We start from the raw sequence: 20407 nt of genomic DNA on the forward strand, positions 1-20407 counted from the left end.
TTGATGAAAATACAAATGTAACCAGAGAGACAATCAAACATCTTGGGGCAGAAGTAGAATCTAATTTGGATAATTGAAATGCAGTAGGTCAAAAATGATTGACTTGGAATAGTAAATTAACACATACCACTGTTATACTTTTATTAAAATTTACAGTTGATACACTTTCACAACAAAAAAATTAAAAGCTCATTTGTACTTCTGCTACTAGCAAAAGTACTGCATAGGATCTGTTGACTTAATGCACACGTTCCAATAAATAAATAAATAAATAAATAAATCACTCACACATGTAGAACAAAAGAACAAAAAAAAAAAAAAGAACAAAGAGACAAACCTCAGCTATCTTCATAAAAGATGAAAAATTAATGTAAAAAAAGACAAGAAGCTAAAAGGACCAACTACCGCATTAAATCCTAAAAGTCCCCCTGTGGTGAAAACCGATTTTTTAATTTTGTTTATATGTGGTGTTTTTAATGTGGTTTAAGACAAACCATGTGCAAATGCATAAGTCAACACCATTGCTGAGTATTTGCACTTTTAAACTGCAGTGAACCAAAGACAGTCTCAAAATCATGGTTTGAAATCGCTGGTGTTTCTGACGTCACAAACTACCTTGTAACCAATCACATCAACGTGTGATCGTCAACGAGTGGATCTCTGGAAACGGGGCTAATTTGCATATTCATAAAACCGTGTATACTTAATGAGGAAAGGGTGTAAAGTTATATTCAAGCTATTTTAAGGCATGAAGAAATTTTTTTAAGAAAAAAAACAAAAACGTTTAAATATGTAATTTTGGTGATCAAAGATGAGTTTCACGGGAGACAATTATTGACTACAGGGGGACTTTAAACTACAATTTGTGATTGCCATTGTATCATCCTACACAATATATTACTATTCACATATGAGTTCAGAACTTTGCTGAACTCTACAGAACTTTTTTAATATAATTTTCAAACACAATGTTGCTATTGCATGCTAAGTGACAATTTTCAGTAACCCTGCAGAATAATTTTTTGTTTAAACAGATGAAGGTGTTATCGGTAGTTGTAGCTCTCATCGTCATATTCTAACTCATCTTCCTGCTCGTCTCCCAGTTGCCCGTATCTGAATTTACGATAAACAGTGCCGTCCTGCCCCATGTACACAATATCTTCATCTTCATCATCTTCATCGTCATCATCCTGAGTCCCCTTCTGATTACCAAGGTCCACTAGCTGTGACTCACGGAAAAGTCCAGAACTAGAGCTTGCTTGACCACCGAAGGCAGAGGTGGATGATGATGTGTAGTAGCCGTCTTTGCCGCCACCATGGCCCAGTTTTTCATACCCACGTGGGATAGCGGTCTCTGGCATGGGTCGTTTGGAAAGCGAACGCTTAATGAGGATGATTACGGAGATTGTGGCAAAGACAAGCAGGATGGAGGTGGTGATAAAGAGTGGCAGGTTTCCTGTATACTCTTCTTCCTCATGGTTTCGAAAGGCAAAGTTAGTGCTGAGGACACACTCACCTTAAACAGAGATAAAATATTGGTTTTAATGTCTAACACAACAAATAAACCAAGACAGGACAACTATTTTTAAGTTACTAATTATTTTAGTATTAAAGGAACATTTCACCCTCAAATGAAAATTCCATCCCCGGCTCATTGTAAAAACATAACTTTAATGACATTTCTGCTAAATACTGTATTATGTTACTTTCAAAGTGAAATGTTCAGTGAAGGCCCTAAAAGCATGATCAGTTATGTTTGATCAATGTAAATCTGGCAGGGTTCTCTTACGAGAGGTACTCTCGTACTGCGTAAATCTTACGCTAGGGGAAAATCTCTTTTCCGCGAGATACTGAAGCCAAAAATTATCCTTAATTTTGAAATAATGTAAAACGCGTTGCGGCAGCATGCAGACACAGGCGAGACGGCTTGTGCGCCTATTGGCTGCCCTGCGGCAACTGCAGCAGCCTATCGATAAGGCCCACTCGTGACGTCAGCTCCAATGGGGGCGCTTCGCGCCCAATACGTCACGTCCCGCCAGAATGGGCGTGGTCTAGGGCTATAAACATAGCTTCGAGAGGCTAGCTCACTGATTTTTCATCTCTTCAGCGAAGCTCTCGCATCGCTGGATCCGGAGAGAAGCCGCGCCGTTTGAAGAAGCCTTTCAGCGGGACGAGTCGACACTCTGAAGCCGCTGGCCGCGCCGCCTTCAGTCGCCTTCCTGCTGCGCTATCCGGCGTTATATCCTTTCTCTGCTACTGTGTTTTGTGTATGTGTATGTGTGTGTGCTCGCCGCCGCGACACACACTCTCATTGCACTAAAAGAGCCGGGCGTCTTTTTCAAGACACCCCTTTCCTGAGGATAACGCAGCTCTCGTGCTCGCGCTCGCTGACGGCGACCGCCCTCACTGCGAGCCAGTTACTGCCTATGGTGACTCTGAGGACTCACCTGGCATCCTTCTCCGAGACTGCTCCTCCGCCCCCCCCAACCCGCAAAGCTCGCCGGTGCGCCCGCTTGCCTTGCCTGCTTGGGGGATGATACCTGCTCTCCCTCTGTTCGAGCCGCGCAAACCGCGCCGTTCACAGGGGATGTCAGGAGCGGACGGTCACGGGGCTAGCTTTCTCTCTCCCTCTGTTCGAGCCGCGCAAACTGCGCCGTTCACAAGGGAGGCTGGAAGCGGACGATCGGGGTTAGTTTTTCTTTACGTTACAAGAAAGCTACCCTGCCCTTGCGCCCCATTCACGCGTCACTCACCGGCGAAAAGAGAACTCAGTTCCCTGATTAGGCGACTGGAAATATCAATATTGCAGCAAACGAGCCTGTTGTAACACGCACGCTTGCAAGCAAACGCCGAAGAAAACATGTTGACGCTCTCTTATATGCTCATGCATCTACATACCTTTGTGTTCCCCCCTGTGGCTCAGTGGTGGAATCTTAGGTTTTTCGCACGAGAGACCGGGGTTCGAATCCCGGTCTAACGGCAGATATATTATGCCGCCAATGCTTCGCTCTGTCAGTTCCCTGAAAGGCGACTGCAGATGTGCATTTTGCAGCCAACGAGCGCGCTGTACAACCCGCTCGCCTGCACCCAAACACCGTTTCTATGGTTCCTGTGCGTCACTGGCGAAAGGAGAAAAGGGTGTTTTTAGCCCCGCTGCGGCCGGGCCGACCTCCACTCCTGACACATTTCTCATTCCCCTCTTAAGTTCAGGTGACTGGAAATGTCAATATTGCAGTGAGCGAGCCTGTTGTTTTGCACGCACGCCTGCAAACAAACGCCAGCATGTTGACGCTCTTTGATAATACTCGCGCTACTGAATGTCTATGTGTCTTCCTCTGTGGTCCAGTGGTAGATCATCAGATTTTCGCGCGAGAGACCCGCGATCGAATCCCGGGTCTACCGGCAAAACACATTTTTGCCGTCAATTCTCGCTCTGGCAGTTCCCTGAAAAGGCGACTGCAGATGTGTATTTTGCAGCCAACGAGCGCGTGGTACAACCCGCTCGCCTGCACCCAAACTCTGTTTCTATGGTTTCCGCCTCTGAAGTTCAGACGACTGGAAATGTCAATATTGCAGTGAACAAGCCTGCTGTAATACACGCACGCCTGCAAACAAACGCCAGCATGTTGACGCTCTCTGTTTCTATGGCAACTTCTCGCTCGTTCAGTTCCAGTAAATGCGACTGTTCCAGTGTATTCTGCAGTAAACAAGTCGGCGAAGCAGCCCGCTTGCCTGCACACAAACGCCGCTTTTACGGCTACCCAGATAAATCCCATAAGAGTGTATTTTCTGGTGTCCCGGCCACGGCCGATGGTGTTACGAATGTAGACGAAATGCCCACTGCCCAGTGCTCATTCCTACACACAAACACAGCCCGTCACACAGGGCTCGCGCACATGAAATCGACCCAGGTCGATTGCGCATTAAACGTGGTAAATGTGCCCACTGCCCAGTGCCCACAAACACTACGTTCCGCATATCTCAAGGTTTCTGTAAAAACAAAACCAACGTGCATTCGCTCTGCTCAGGCGGACAATGCTCTCAGTGTTGTAAATGTGCCCGCTATCCCGCGCCCACATTCACACATAGACATGACAGGTCCTACGGGACTCGCCCAGCCCTCCCCTCTCGGTTGACCACCGCATAGGAGTCGAGCGCGGGCAATCTGCCCGCTGTTATCAGCGCGCCCCCTGCCTCGAAGCGCGACGCTTATGTTACAGCACACCGAAGCCCCTCTGTCGCTGAGCGACCAGAGCGCGCTCCGCATTCATCCCCTAGCCATTCGTGCAGATGCATGGGCAAGGCTACCCGGGGGTTTTGATGTGGGTGCTAGACATTATAGAAAGAGGCTATTCGCTACAGTTTCGCCGACGCCCTCGCCGCTATGTGACGCGCGTCGAAGCTACGGTAAAAACAGAAGTAGCACCACCTACTTCGAGCCGAAATTTTGAAACTGTTGAGCAAAGGGGCCATAGAGCCTTTATCTCAAGCTCAGAGTGAAGGAGGGCTATACAGCAGATACTTCCTGGTACTGAAAAAAGACGGGGGTCTCAGACCCATACTAGATCTAAGGCAACTGAACAGAGTGCTTGCGAAGCAACAGTTCAGAATGCTCACGACCAGAAAAACCCTCACGCAGATTCGCCGAGGAGATTGGTTTGTGTCAATAGATCTGAAAGACGCATATTTTCAAATACAAATAGCGTCACGTCACAGGCGACGTTTGAGATTCGCCTTCGAGGGCCAGGCATATCAGTGCTCAGTCCTACCGTTCGGCTTGTCTCTAGCCGCTCGCACCCCTCAGACTACGGGGCATGCGAGTATTGAACTACTTGGACGATTGGCTGATTCTAGCTCAATCTCACTCGGTGCTCATAGAGCACAGGACCATTTTGCTCGATCACCTCGAGAATCTGGGTCAATTGGGCGAAGAGTTCTCTGTCTCCCAGACAGATAATATCTTTTCTGGGCACAGAACTGGACTCGCTGTCTATGATAGCGCGACTGTCACCAGAGCGCGTACTAGACATTCAGCGCGCAGCGAGCTCTTTCCACTGCGGCGCATCTATCCCGCTCAAGAAATTTCAGAGGATGCTAGGTCTCATGGCCTCAGCATCATCAGTACTTCAGCTGGGCTTGCTTCGCATGCGCCCGCTACAGTTCTGGCTGAAAGCGCGAGTACCGCGCCGAGCGTGGGCTTCCGGTCTGCTTCGTCTCAAGGTCAATCAGAAATGCATCGCAGCTCTGAAACCTTGGAAAGCAAACGACTTGTACCAATCAGGTGTTAGCCTGGGGACTTCCTCGAGTGTGAAGGTAGTGTCTACGGACGCCTCCACCTTGGGATGGGGAGCACTGCTCAAGGGCAGACCGTTCTTCGGCCAATGGTCAGAACGGGAGAAGCTTCTACACATAAACTGCCTCGAAATGTTGGCAGTAGACAACGCACTGACGCGTTTTTGTCCCTAAATACGAGGACACCACGTCCTGGTCCGCTCGGACAACATGTCAGTGCACCCCCTGCCTCGAAGCGCGACGCTTATGTTACAGCACACCGAAGCCCCTCTGTCGCTGAGCGACCAGAGCGCGCTCCGCATTCATCCCCTAGCCATTCGTGCAGATGCATGGGCAAGGCTACCCGGGGGTTTTGATGTGGGTGCTAGACATTATAGAAAGAGGCTATTCGCTACAGTTTCGCCGACGCCCTCGCCGCTATGTGACGCGCGTCGAAGCTACGGTAAAAACAGAAGTAGCACCACCTACTTCGAGCCGAAATTTTGAAACTGTTGAGCAAAGGGGCCATAGAGCCTTTATCTCAAGCTCAGAGTGAAGGAGGGCTATACAGCAGATACTTCCTGGTACTGAAAAAAGACGGGGGTCTCAGACCCATACTAGATCTAAGGCAACTGAACAGAGTGCTTGCGAAGCAACAGTTCAGAATGCTCACGACCAGAAAAACCCTCACGCAGATTCGCCGAGGAGATTGGTTTGTGTCAATAGATCTGAAAGACGCATATTTTCAAATACAAATAGCGTCACGTCACAGGCGACGTTTGAGATTCGCCTTCGAGGGCCAGGCATATCAGTGCTCAGTCCTACCGTTCGGCTTGTCTCTAGCCGCTCGCACCCCTCAGACTACGGGGCATGCGAGTATTGAACTACTTGGACGATTGGCTGATTCTAGCTCAATCTCACTCGGTGCTCATAGAGCACAGGACCATTTTGCTCGATCACCTCGAGAATCTGGGTCAATTGGGCGAAGAGTTCTCTGTCTCCCAGACAGATAATATCTTTTCTGGGCACAGAACTGGACTCGCTGTCTATGATAGCGCGACTGTCACCAGAGCGCGTACTAGACATTCAGCGCGCAGCGAGCTCTTTCCACTGCGGCGCATCTATCCCGCTCAAGAAATTTCAGAGGATGCTAGGTCTCATGGCCTCAGCATCATCAGTACTTCAGCTGGGCTTGCTTCGCATGCGCCCGCTACAGTTCTGGCTGAAAGCGCGAGTACCGCGCCGAGCGTGGGCTTCCGGTCTGCTTCGTCTCAAGGTCAATCAGAAATGCATCGCAGCTCTGAAACCTTGGAAAGCAAACGACTTGTACCAATCAGGTGTTAGCCTGGGGACTTCCTCGAGTGTGAAGGTAGTGTCTACGGACGCCTCCACCTTGGGATGGGGAGCACTGCTCAAGGGCAGACCGTTCTTCGGCCAATGGTCAGAACGGGAGAAGCTTCTACACATAAACTGCCTCGAAATGTTGGCAGTAGACAACGCACTGACGCGTTTTTGTCCCTAAATACGAGGACACCACGTCCTGGTCCGCTCGGACAACATGTCAGTGGTGTCCTACATAAATCGCCAGGGCGGCCTCAGGTCCCGAAACCTGCACAGGCTGACAGAACGCCTCCTGGTGTGGGCTCAGCGCAACCTGCTCTCACCGAGAGCAGCGCATGTGCCAGGGCTCCTGAACGTAGGACCGAACAGACTGTCCAGGAACAATGTTCCGACAGGCGAATGGCCTCTACACCCACAGACAGTCCAGCTGCTGTGGAAGAAATTCGGCAGAGCGGAAGTAGACCTGTTCGCGTCTCAAGAAAACGCTCACTGTCTGGAATTTTTCTCCAAGAGCAGGGACGCGCTGGCTCACGTATGGCCCCGCCACCCGCTCTATGCCTTTCCTCCCGTCTCTCTCCTGCCTCAGGTGATAGAACGGATCAGAGAAGGATGCTCAGTGCTACTCGTAGCGCCGTTCTGGAAAAACCAACCCTGGTTCCCAGTTCTGATGCAGCTAGCAAGCACTGCCCCATGGCCAGTGCCAGTGAGGAGGGACCTCCTCTCTCAGGCCAAGGGCTCGTTTTGGCATCCGCGCCCAGAGCTGTGGTCCCTTCATGTTTGGGCCATCAACGGGTACCCGCTGACCTCCCCAAGCGGAGTGTTAAACACGATCACGCAGGCTAGAGCTCCGTCTATGCAACGTCTCTATTCCTCGAAATGGTCAGTGTTCTCCAGCTGGTGCACAGCTCGTGGCGTGTCGCCCCTAGACTGTGGGGTGACGGAGGTTCTCTCCTTCCTACAAGAGCTGTTGGACAAGGGCAGGACCCCTTCCACGCTCAAAGTGTATGTGGCGGCCATAGCAGCGTTCTCAAAAACAACGCTGGGTCAGTCAGTAGGAAGGAACGATTTAGTCATCGTCTTCCTTAGAGGAGCTAAGAGACTGAATCCTCCCAGACCTCCCTCAGTCCCTGTATGGAACCTTTCTACAGTGCTGGAAGCCATGAAAGGTGACCCATTCGAGCCTTTACAGACGATTGATCTTAAACACCTGTCTTTCAAGACAGTGTTTCTTCTGGCTCTCGCTTCAGTGAAGCGCACAGGGGACTTACACGCGCTCTCAGTAAGCGCGACGTGTATGGAGTTTGGGCCTAATGACTCAAGAGTTATACTCAAACCTAAGCACGGTTATGTTCCAAAATCCCTCAACACACCGTTTAGGGCGCAGGTCATTCCCTGTCAGCCCTACCGGTCTCTGACGAGGAAGGAGACGCAAGCTTCCTTTGCCCAGTCAGAGCATTAAGAGCTTATGTGTCTCGCACGTCTGTTTTCAGACAGACAGAGCAGCTCTTTGTTTTCACTCTACGGACGTTCTAAGGGACTTGCCGTGTCGAAACAGAGCCTATCCAGTTGGATAGTTGATGCTATAGCGCTGGCTTATACCTCTAAGGGCTTACAGTGCCCATTTGGAGTCAGAGCACACTCCACGAGAGGCGTGGCCTCGTCGTGGGCTTGGTCTAGTGGGATTGCCTTGCAAGATATCTGTATGGCGGCAGGCTGGGCCTCCCCGTCTACATTTATAAGGTTTTATAACCTAGAGGTTCCCGCCTTGCAGGCTAAGCTGCTTTCGGTCTAAAATCGGTACTGTCTGCCCTGATGTGTTCGGGCCAGAATACTGAAACTGCTTGAGCAAATGCTCGCTGTTGGATCGCGCAGCTCTATGGGCAGTGTGTAAGACCCACTATATTCGTCAGTCCAGGCCGGGGGTCGCCCTGACTGTACGACACATCATCAGTATAACTGCTCCTTATAAGATGTTATATTATTACAGGAATGATGCTATTCTAGCCACTCTTTCCTGGGCTCTCTGTGAGTCCCTTATGATCATGTACTATATGAGCCCGGGCACTTGCCCTTGCCATTCTGGCGGGACGTGACGTATTGGGCGCGAAGCGCCCCCATTGGAGCTGACGTCACGAGTGGGCCTTATCGATAGGCTGCTGCAGTTGCCGCAGGGCAGCCAATAGGCGCACAAGCCGTCTCGCCTGTGTCTGCATGCTGCCGCAACGCGTTTTACATTATTTCAAAATTAAGGATAATTTTTGGCTTCAGTATCTCGCGGAAAAGAGATTTTCCCCTAGCGTAAGATTTACGCAGTACTCGTTTCCTCTCTAGAGAGAACTGAGGTTACGTTAGTAACCGAGTATGTTTTATTACATTTACTGTTACGTATCCTAAACCTAACCAAGCATGAAAAAAAATAAACCATGATCGCTGAATCAACGATACCAGCTAGCTTGTTTCTATAAGACTCTGAGCTCTTTTCTTGTTTTATTTTTATTTTTTATCATAAGTCTGTTTTTCGTATTTCACAGAACTCGTATTTGTGTATAGTGGTGTTCCAGGTGAGCTAGTTTACTATATCAGAAAAGCCATGCATATGGAGCTGGGTCAAGTTATGCAAATATCAAAATGTATTAGTTTACAAATGATGGGCTATGGTAAAAATGCTTTGAGGTAATTGTGCAAGGAAATGAAAATCAAAAGAGGTTTTTATTAATCAATAATCTGCCCCTGCAATCATAATTGGTATGAAAAGGAACAAAAGTTGTTGGTGTTTTGCCACTAGTGTTCCTTTAAGCTGGAAACTGCATTGAAGTATATGAATATGTAAGCTTATGGAGTTTTGCAAAAATGTAGGTAGAGGCACGTTTTCCTACAAGCCTTTGTTTTTGTTCTTTATGTCATTGATCAACCTGTTACTACTGGTAATATTTTGAAATGTCACTTTTAAGTCCAAATACCTCTAGTTTCAGTACAGTTACAGCACTCTTGCTGAACTGGGGCTGTGTCTTCCTGTTCTGTGTTGGTGCAGCAGGGCAGACAGCGCCCCCCTGCTGTCAGGATGAACTGTGCCGGACAGATGGTGCAGTTATAATGCCCAGGACCTTTACATTCCAAACAGGATTCATCACATGATTCACAGTTATAGCCCTGCTCCTGTAGAGAGATCACAAGAGCTATCAGGTGACCACATTCATAAAAATATTAAAGTAGAATGCGTGTTAGACTGCACTAGAACAGAAGTTTACCTCAGACTTAACGTATTCTCCTGTGATGCAGGGCGACTCGCAAGCACCCTCTGTGAGTGTATAACCTGGGTGACATGACTCACAATCCTCAACACTCTTGCCTGTCAATCAAAAGGACATTCCAGTATTTTAGGTTTGAATTATTGAATAATTCACGGTTAAATATAGAATTTAATGTGAAATGTCCTTTTTTTGTTTGTTAAAATGCTTTCTCATATCCCAGGTACATATTACACATATGCCACTCACAAGTTGAAGAAATAAACATTGTGGCTCTGTGTTGATTTCAAAACATTGCTCTTTTTGCTTTGAGTTGGTGTGAGGCATACTTTTATTATGGAAATAATATTCAGTTTGCTTTGAAGTATATTCTATTATTGTTAAAAATGCACGTTAATCGCAATTAAATGAAACTGTTATAGTTTAAATTTATATTAAAGACAATTAGTTGAAATTTAAGAGTTAAGAGTGATATTTGACATACGTAGGACTTTCATAATTACGTCAATTTAATTTGGCTAAAGCGTACAGCTGAATGTACTGACAAGCATTTATGCTAAACAAAAATGTTATGGTGTTTTTAATATTGTATGTCATGTATTAAAATATATTTGAAATTACACATTTGTAATGATGAAGTTGCAATTTAGAGCATTTAGGATATATTCACGATACATTTAAGATATGTAATATTGAATTACACACTACAGTTAAAATTAAAAAGTGCTTGAGTATGTTAGTCAGCACACCAAAATATGTGTACATCTTTAAATAATGTTAAAGTATTAAAACAATGATTTAAAACTTACTTTTTGAAGTAAAACTTTTAATAAGACATTATTTCAAGTGCATTTTAGAAAACTGTACTTCAGTGTGTTAAGAAGGTCATGAAAGTGTACTCACTTAAGTACATTTAAGTGGCCTTTTATTTGATTAATAGTACAGATTTTTGCTGCACACTACAGGTGTACTTTCAGTACAATTAAGTGCATTTATTTTTCAACGGGCCTGTGGAATTGACTAGTTTGTCTGAAATATTTAGTCACATCTGTAAACTGTTCCATACCTGTGCATGTTCTGCAGGTGGGGTGGCATGCCTCGCATGTTTTGTGGTGAGTGTCGTGGTAGTATGCATCAGGACAGGAGGACACACAGCGCCCCTGTTTCCTGATAAACAGCATCCCCTCTTTGCAGCTCACACACCCCTCGGCTCCGGCCTGAAGACACTCCCCACAGCTCTCATCACACCGCTCACATGTCCTAGAGCCAGCGGAGGCATAGTAACTGGAAAGATTCAGTCATAAATATCAGAAAACAGAAAACTGTAATGCCATTGTCAGTGCCATTGTTTTGTCTAAAGATGCACACCAGTAAGGTTTTTTTTTTAAAGGCACGTTTATAAAAACTACTTTATTAAACTAAGAATTAAACTAAGGCCTAATTCTGGCTTAATCTAAGCCCCATCTGTGAAACCAGGCTTATAAAACACAACAAGAAACTACATAAAAAAAAATCACCAGATAATCTATCAGTCATTTTTTATTCACTACTGTTTATAAACCAACATAGGTATTCAGTATTGTTACCCAGAGCGGCATGTGTCCACACATTCTTTGACGTCTCTGTAGAGGTGATCTCTGCAGCTCAGGCACTCGTGACTGTGCCGCCCCATGCAGTCGAGGCAGTTAGGATGACAGGGTTCACAGCGCTGTGTTTCCCCTCTGAAGAATTCATCCGGACACACGTTCACACAGCTGCCATCTGTGGATGAAGTGGAATCTTTGTTTACTACTTATGAAATATTATTTGAACCTGTGGATTTACTGCACACATTCAGCTGATTCTATACTAACAAACATGCTTGAAACTAAGTTAAAAATGTCTACATTTGATATTTTAGTACAACTGTATTTTCAAGATGCTGAATATTTGGACAGGAATTCTGTAATATATTCATTTATAAATATCAAAATACAGCATGTCAACTATAAATTGTGTTTTCTTTGTGTATTATAAAAAATAATGAAATAATGAATGTGAATGAAAAAAAGAATGTGAAATAATAACTGTCAATAAACTCAGAGGGCCCTATCATACCCTCCTGAGACCCTCATAGTTTCACATTGTTTAGAGCATAAGAAACAAATGGTAAAAAAATATATATTTTTGAAAAATGATATTTTATTCATATGTTATGCTATGTCCTCTGTAGTGGACACCAGGACTCAGTTGTTTAAAAAATAAAATGACATGAAATTATTATACTTTTTTTTCAATCATCAATAAATTTTGGGGTTTCAGAATTTTTTTTTTAACCAAAATTTGTATAAAGATAATTCTCAACTATGTTATGAAAGATAAAACGGAATGAATTGATGCACCATTTTACTTTATGCAATATGTGGGCCCATTTGTGCGCCCATGTGCTGCTGGTCTGAAAACGAGGTGTGTTCAGGCGCATTGTTGGTGCGTTGCTATTTTTTTTGTTGTTATTTAAAGGGAATGGGAGATGAGACTCTGATTGGTTTATTTCACGTTACGCCCAAAACACACCCATTACTCTTTAAGAGAATAGGGACAACCCTTTCAGACCATGCACCGGGTGCGCCGACCATTTTTACCGTCGTTAAATTAGCAAAAGTGGATTCGGACACGCCCTAAGTGAACTTGCGCTTTAGATCGTGCGCTTAGATCGTTAAAACAGGGCCCCAGAAGTTTGTCTGCAGATGTCTATTTTTCCATGGACTGCTGACAATAAAAACTGTATTATGTAATGTTTTTGAACAATTAATTACTTATATTATCTAATAAAAAATAAAAAAAGCAATCAAATGCAATGGGCCCCATTGATTTCCATAGTATTTTTTCCATCAACTGGTTGATTACCCATATTCTTCTAAATATATACTTTTGTGTTCAGCAGAAGGTTTGGAACAACTTGAGGTTGAGTACATGATGACAACATTTTACTTTTTGGGTGAACAGCTTTAATGGCTGTCTCAAGAATGGACCTAGGACTCTAAACTGACCCAGAAGATCTAGGAAATGCATTTGATTTCAAATATAAGGGACTACTCATTGCCCCTCTGATACAACTTTCTCCATTTCTCCGATTTCTTTGCACTGAAGTCATCATCCACTTTGCGAATCAAGAGAGTACCATACCATGCCTCAGTTGCATGAACTCACTGAGTAGATAATGGTTCTGGTTGCAGCTGAGGCAACTGTCCTGATGTGGGCCAGAGCACTCATGGCAATATTTGTGACACAAGTGACATTCTCCATCCTGGTTGCTGTAGTGGTGTGAGGGGCAGGTGGTGGGTGTGGCGCAGCGCCCGTGGACATCCATCGTCAGGCCCTCAGGGCAGCTAGTGCAGGATGTGTCGTGAGGACCAGAACAGGTTAGACAGGAACTATCACAGGCTACAGAACAGAGACAAAGACCTTTCATCAACATCATGTGACCTAGTTATGGTCATTAAAAATTATTTATAGAACATTCAACTTAATTGTAATTTAATTTTAATTCAATTGAATTGTTTGTGGTTCCCATTTTGGTAACACTTCACAATAAGTTTTCATTTGTTAACATGGACTAAGAAAGAACAATACTTCTACAGCATTTATTAATCTTAGTTAATGTTCATTTCAATATTTACTAATACATTAATAAAATCAAAAGTTGTATTTGTTAACATTAGTTAATGCACTGTGAACTAACTTGTACAATCAATGAACAGATTTTTATTAACCAATTTTAACAAAGATGAATAAATACGAATGTATTGCTCAATGTTAGTTAATACTTTCAACTAATGTTAACAAATGAAACCTTATTGTAAAGTGTTACCATCATTTTAAACATATTAGTTGAAAGTGCTATTCATTTCGTGAGTGTTCTGTAATATATACATATATAGTAACATTTTAGGTTTTATGGATTTAACTAAGATTTACAGTAAAACTTTACTTTATTTTACTGTAAAAGTACATGAAATGTCCCACTAGCTATTTCACAGTTTTTCCACCACATTTGGTACAGGAACTTACTGTTAACCAATTAAGAGGTTTTTACCGTATGATTTTTAGTCTTTTATGGTTTATATTACATTAATTTTTTACAGTGTTCCAACAGTAAGGAAAGTAATGTAGTCTCACCCATGCACTCTTTGGACCTGCTTTCTCTGTAAGTATGTGAGGGACAGGGGGCAAGACATGCTCCGTTGTGCAGTGTGCTGTCACGTTCAAAACATGCATCACAGTTGGTCGATTCAGGTCCATCACATAACAAACAATCCGTGTGGCAACGTTTACAAACGCCTTGATCCGTGTCCTCGAAAAATCCATCAGGACACATCACTATACACTGACCCTGATACAGGAAGAAGTCTTCCTTACACTCTAGAGTTAGAGGACAAAAAAAATGAAAGATAAAGTGAGACATAGGTTTGAACAGGGCTAGTTGTAAAGGTATAAACATTTCCAAACATGCTAGCATGACGAAACTTGACGAGTGCATTTACTAGTCGCCATATCAACACTATATAGAGACAAAAATTGTGCCAAAATGAACAATTGTTGGGAAAATATCGCTGAATATTTTTTTTAACCATAGCAAAAGTACATTTCTTACTTAAGTGAATTTTTCATCTCAGTTTTTAATGTTTATTTAAAAGGACACAAATCTACAATTCTTTTAATATGTTATTTAGAAGTTCAGATAATGCTTTGCTAACAAGCAGAAGGCACTATATAGCCAGGTTTAAATCTGGTTGCGCAGGTGGCGGAGGTTAAAGTGTGCTCCACTACTCATTCATTAAACATTTTTAGTCATATCCGACTCTTGGTGATTCTATGGGCCATCTCTTACTATCTCGCCATAAGCGAGAGACTGTCCATGAATTTTCCGGGGTAGGTCGCTAGGTCTTTCCCCAACCCTCCCATTACATAGCTTGGGGTTCACACACCTACAGACAATTTAGTGTCTCCAATTCACCTATACTGCATGTTTTTTGATAGGGGAAACCAGAGCACCTGGAGGAAACCCAAGCAGACACAGGTAGAACAGAAAGGCCTCTTGGCTCCTAACTGTGAGGTGACAGCGCTACCCTGAGACACTGTGCCACCCGCCCCGCTATTAGAACTACGCTATTATATGACATTAGCGGTAAATTCACATTAGTTACTTTTATTCATTTTATTGAGAAACCATGAGAAACAGGTAAATAAAGACTGAGAATCAATGTTCAGAAATTATTATTTCAAGAAATGTAAAGCATTCTGGCTCATCTATTTGTCTCCTGTTCTGAGAGAGCTGTGTGTGGAGGGAGGGGAAGGGTTTAACTCTGTGTTTTTCTGAATTGGCTATATGGATGTTTTTCTGAGCATCCGTTTGCCCACATTGTTCTGAACTATGCTGTATAGCTGTGTTTTGCATCACACTCTAAAATTTGTTTATTATTAAAAAATGTTTATGGGTTATATGAAAAAGTGAATAATTGTATTTTATTGAAAAAATATTTTAGTTTGTCTTGTATATATTTTTGTATGAAATAAAATACAATTTTAAGCTGTCATATGGTCTCATCTACTCACTAGTCGGCTTTTACAGTATCATCGTGTTTATAATCGGACTCTTGCAAACTATTGTAACTCAGACTTTCAAGGAAATGTTCTTTTTTAAATAAAGTCTGAACGTGTTGTCAAAAGCTTAGTGACGGTGACATTTAGGTTTTTAATTCTGTTGTTTGTATATTAGGCTTTAAAATTAATAAAAGTTTGTTTATCACGATGAACAAAATGTTTAAGAATTATAATCTTTTGTTGGTCACATAGCTTATTTTCCAAAAAAAAAAAAGAACAAACAAACAAAACAAAAAAGATAAATTAATAAATTCCAAAATCCAATATAAAAATCCTATTGCGTTTTTGTCAAAGGAACCAGGGTGATGCTAACTTCTGGATTGGCTTTCAAAAATATGTAATTACTGCAGTAGTCTATTATCATCCAAGCTTAACAACTATGAAATATAAGCAAAAACACTGTCTATTAATGCTACTGAGAAGAAAGCTACTACATTCTAAGAAATAAAGTGTGCAATATTATTATTTACAAGTGAATAATAATATATGTACTATAGGTGATCAATTAATTTGCACCCTTTAGAAGTTGTAGAAGTGTAGAAGACTGTTGGCACATCAATAACACATTTTTGTTACGATAATTTTAGGATTAGTTCATGAAAACATGCAACATCTGTGAAAAATTTCAGTCTTACCTGTACAGCTGTCCTCAGAGCAAATAACACAGCTCTCTGGACACTGCACACACTCCCCGTTCCTCACCGTGTGTCCAGACGGACAGCTCGCCACACACTCATGTTTGTGTAGCAGCAGCGTCTCCTCACAGCTCAGACAATGTGTTGCATTCTTCTCACAGGACGTACAACCAGATGCACAGCTCTTACACACCTGACCCACAGGGTAGCCTCTAAACACACAATTACAGACATGCACACACGTCATTTGATAAAAAAAAAATATATATATACAATATAGCTTCTACATACCGTAACAGCAGTCTGTCAACAACTATCAAAAAATGGAAATGTGACATTCTTATATGAAATTAAATTTGTTTTAAAGTTTAAAAATTTTAAAGTACCCTTTTGGTGAAAATCAAGCCTTCAATGTTGTTTATATGTCTGTGTGGTGTTTTTAATGTGCTTTAAGACAAACCATTTGCAAATGCGTAAGTCAACACCATTGCTGAGTATTTTCTCTTTAAAACTGCAGTGAACCAAAGGACAATCTCAAAAACGCGGTTTGAAATCGCTGGTGTTTCTGACATCACATTCTACCTTGAAACCAATCAGGTCAATGTGTGATCGTCAACGAGTGGATCTCTGAGCTGGTGTGAGTGAGTGAGTGGAGGTGGGGCTAATTTGCACATGGATAGAACCGCGCGTATACTATATGAGGCAAGGGTGTAAAGTTACATTCAAGCAATTTTAAGGCATGAATTCTTTTTTTTTTTTTGAGGAAAAATGTGTAAATATGTTATTTTGGTGATCAAAGATGAGTTTTAAGGGATACAATCATAGACTACAGGGGAGCTTTAATTAATTGTTGTAAATAATGTAATTGATTTGATGTAACACTAATGTGTTACACTAACTCGATTTATTGCAATTTATTTTGATGGTCCCTTTTGAACATTCTGTTAACCATAAGTAACTTTACAACTACGTCAACTAATTACAGTATTAGTAGACTGTCTGCTTAATATCTGCAAACTCTTTATTGTGATGGTCCTCCAACAGACATTCTACTGACTATAAGTAACCTTTCAACTACATGTCAACTTATTCTAACCCTAACCCTACCAGTCTACTAATACTCTACTAACACTCTAATGAGTGTTAGTAGATATGTAGCTGCAACATTATTTATAGTCAACAGAATGTGTTAAAAGGACCATCAAAATAAAGTGAAACCCTTGTTTTTCACTGGCATGTCACTTGGCTGTTGAGGACTTTGAGCCTACATTCAGTACGAGTACAATACTTAAGTACAATAATTGTATACTTTACTCATATGGTTTTCAGGTATTCTTTTCACATCTGCATTACATACTGTAAGTGTCTGTAAATGGTTCTAACCTAGTGCACTTGCGCACACATTGGCCAGCCTGCAAATAAAGAGGGCTTTTACGTGCTGACTGGCAGCGTGTGCAGAGCTGCTCGTCCTGGCACTGGGCACAACCTTGTAGGCAATTCTCGCAGTTCCCACTTTCCTTGCTGCCATATCTGCCCATCGGGCATCGTGTCACACACATCTGATCTGCAGTCAGATATCGACCTGGAACACACATACATAACGTCTATTCACATTCATCCAAGCCTTCATGCATCTAACCAAAGATTATTCCATCCATCATATTTTTCATTGAGTTGCACATGTTGTACCTTTGACACATGTGTTGCATTGAGTCTTCAATATCCCCGAACAGGATTCACATGAAGAGTGACAGGCCTCACATTCCCCATCATCTGAAAGATGAGAGCAGTTATAACCAGCAGAGATTTTATAACTGAACCGTCCCTGAAATGTCCTTAAAAGAAATGTGCTTAATTGTTTTAAATGTGCATGTATAGTGTCCTTTAAGTTTTAAAAACTGTACTTGCACATAAAAATATGAATTGAATAAAGACCACTTAAGTGTACTTTAAGAGAGAACACTTTCATGACTTTATGTTTCGTTACACACATAAGTACACTTTTAAATACATGTCAAATTAAAAGTTACTACATTCAAAAAGTACATTCAAAATTTTTAAATAAACTTTTGCCATGCTTTAAAGAAGCACACTTATTTTGAGGTGTTGACAAACATACTAAAGCACATATAAACTAATTTTAATTATAGGGTGTTATTTGATATTACAATTAAAGGTAATATATTTTAAATGTACTAAATTGCAACTTAATCATAACAAATGTCTTATTACAAATATATTTAAAACACATGATTTACAAGTTAACTAGAAATTACATGAAAGTATATGCTTGTCAGTACATTTGACTGTACACTTTAACTATATTTCAAAGACAAAATAAATGAAAATTAAATTAACATATAAAGAGACTTATTTAAGTGGGTCAAAATCCCTCTCAAGTTCAACTAATGGCATTTAATATAAATTTAAATGCATTAATCTAAAAGTATGCTAAAGTGTACTGTTTTCACAAGGGTTGTTATGTTTAACAAATAAGATTTTATTCTCTAATTCTAAACCAACTTCCAACCAATAGCCTACATTGATCCAATGAACCAATAATGTAACGGTTTTAACAAAGTCAGAAAAGTTTTACAAAAACTGTACCTTTAGGGGTACAACAACTTATCACTTGGGCAGTACCCTTAAAATGTCAACTTTATACCTTATCAACCCTTAAAATGTGTATTTTATTACAGTAAAGTGGTAATATGCACTTAAGATAGTACTATAAATATGTTACGGTAAACAAGGTACAAAGATACTCTTTGAGGGCAGTGTCCCAGTGTCTCTTTTGTTTTCTAATGAAGTATAGGTCACAAATAATATTTCTGTAATTTTTTTTTCTTTTTTTCTAGTCACCTTTTCTAGACATACAACCCATATTCCTACTATACTGAACATATTTTGTATGTTTTAAACCAAATGTAGTATCTACATGACAGTGTGTGATTTCAAACGCAGCACTGGTCTCCAAAATCTCTGCCCTTAAGTTTCAATGCCTGAGCTCAAATATGCCAACGTCTTCTTTTGACAGTGGATTTCAAAAGGAATATTCCAATATGACTGCATCCCTATATAGGACAAACGGTTTGGAAATTGGATGGATAGATGGATGGAATTCAATATGAACTCGTATGAAATCGAATTCTTCCAAGACCAAATTATCTGGACTATGCCATGATACTAAAATTCAATTAAGTCTCTGGAGCTATGAACAAGAAGTCTCTAAACAATAAATGTTTCCTCTCTGGAGTGTTGCTCTCACCACTGAGGTACGTCTGTGCAGGGCAGACATCCTGTTCAGACACACAAGCACCATTATCAAGTGTCAGTCCATCAATGCAGCTGTCACAGTCACTGTCCTCCGGCCCACTACATAAACTGCAGTCTGAGTGACATTCCTCACACTCCTGAGAATCTTCATCACCATAGAAACCATCGGGACATTCCTGCACACACTTCCCATCTGCAGGGTACATTCAACTTATGAATAATCTTTGATTCGACCTTGAAGATGTTTGATTCCAAGGAAATTCATGAACTGATCAAATGTATACCATGAATGCAAATCGTTTTAAGCCTAACCTGACAGGAAGAGGTCAGCTTCACACCAGTGGCACTCATCTTCATCACAGCTGACACAGTCATGCTCACAGGACACACAGCTCATGGTCTCCTCCACTGTGTATGTCTTAGCAGGACAGTTCTTATAGCAGCCCTCCTCAAACCTGTGCAACACACACATAGCATTTCAGTCACATTTCAGAGCAGCACACATCTGTAAAAGAACCTTCCATTCTTTCTTTCACAAGAACATACACATACAAGCCAGCAGATAGTTCTGTTACATCATGTTTCTTACTTGTAATATCCATCAATGCAGGACAGACAGTGTTTGGGATTATCTGCAAAGTGTAGAAGGAACTGTAAATTATTCAGAAACATCTGTCTGGTCACCTGAATATAAATTAGCCAACATTTGAAGTGGATCAAAACCTTTCATCAAAGTTATACATGAATTTTGAACAATACCCAATCTGGTCTTTTTTGATCCACTTCAGATGTTGACTACTGTAGTTCACGGTGGAATGTGAAGTCAAAACAATTTGTTACATCCATCAATTATGTTCTAAAACTACTTTTTTGTACTTTTTTACTTTAGACATTTTGTTGAAATTCTAAAGAGCACATGACAAACAAACACTAATGTCAGCCATGTGCTCCAACATAAAACTAATCCCAAGTATGATCATACTAATATAATAC

At 41.9% G+C, this 20407-nt stretch overlaps 1 protein-coding gene across 1 annotated transcript in view; it reads right to left on the bottom strand.

Moving 5' to 3' along the window:
* Positions 1–108: 108 nt before the first annotated feature.
* The window catches only part of pcsk5a (proprotein convertase subtilisin/kexin type 5a), a 49271-nt gene continuing 28972 nt past the window's right edge, over positions 109–20407 (bottom strand). Inside the window, exons 25-37 of the mRNA XM_082171548.1 lie at positions 20004–20046; positions 19727–19869; positions 19407–19607; positions 17828–17911; positions 17522–17720; positions 16139–16350; positions 14019–14261; positions 13050–13283; positions 11447–11621; positions 10927–11144; positions 9861–9961; positions 9573–9768; positions 109–1516 (exon numbers count right to left, since the gene is read on the bottom strand). Of these exons, the coding sequence (XP_082027674.1) occupies positions 1044–1516; positions 9573–9768; positions 9861–9961; positions 10927–11144; positions 11447–11621; positions 13050–13283; positions 14019–14261; positions 16139–16350; positions 17522–17720; positions 17828–17911; positions 19407–19607; positions 19727–19869; positions 20004–20046 (2522 nt within the window). The 3' untranslated portion in view covers positions 109–1043. The remainder of the gene's footprint in view (positions 1517–9572; positions 9769–9860; positions 9962–10926; positions 11145–11446; positions 11622–13049; positions 13284–14018; positions 14262–16138; positions 16351–17521; positions 17721–17827; positions 17912–19406; positions 19608–19726; positions 19870–20003; positions 20047–20407) is intronic.

The sequence above is a fragment of the Leuciscus leuciscus genome (genome assembly GCF_965113295.1).
Source record: "Leuciscus leuciscus genome assembly, chromosome: 5".
NCBI lineage: Eukaryota > Metazoa > Chordata > Actinopteri > Cypriniformes > Leuciscidae > Leuciscus > Leuciscus leuciscus.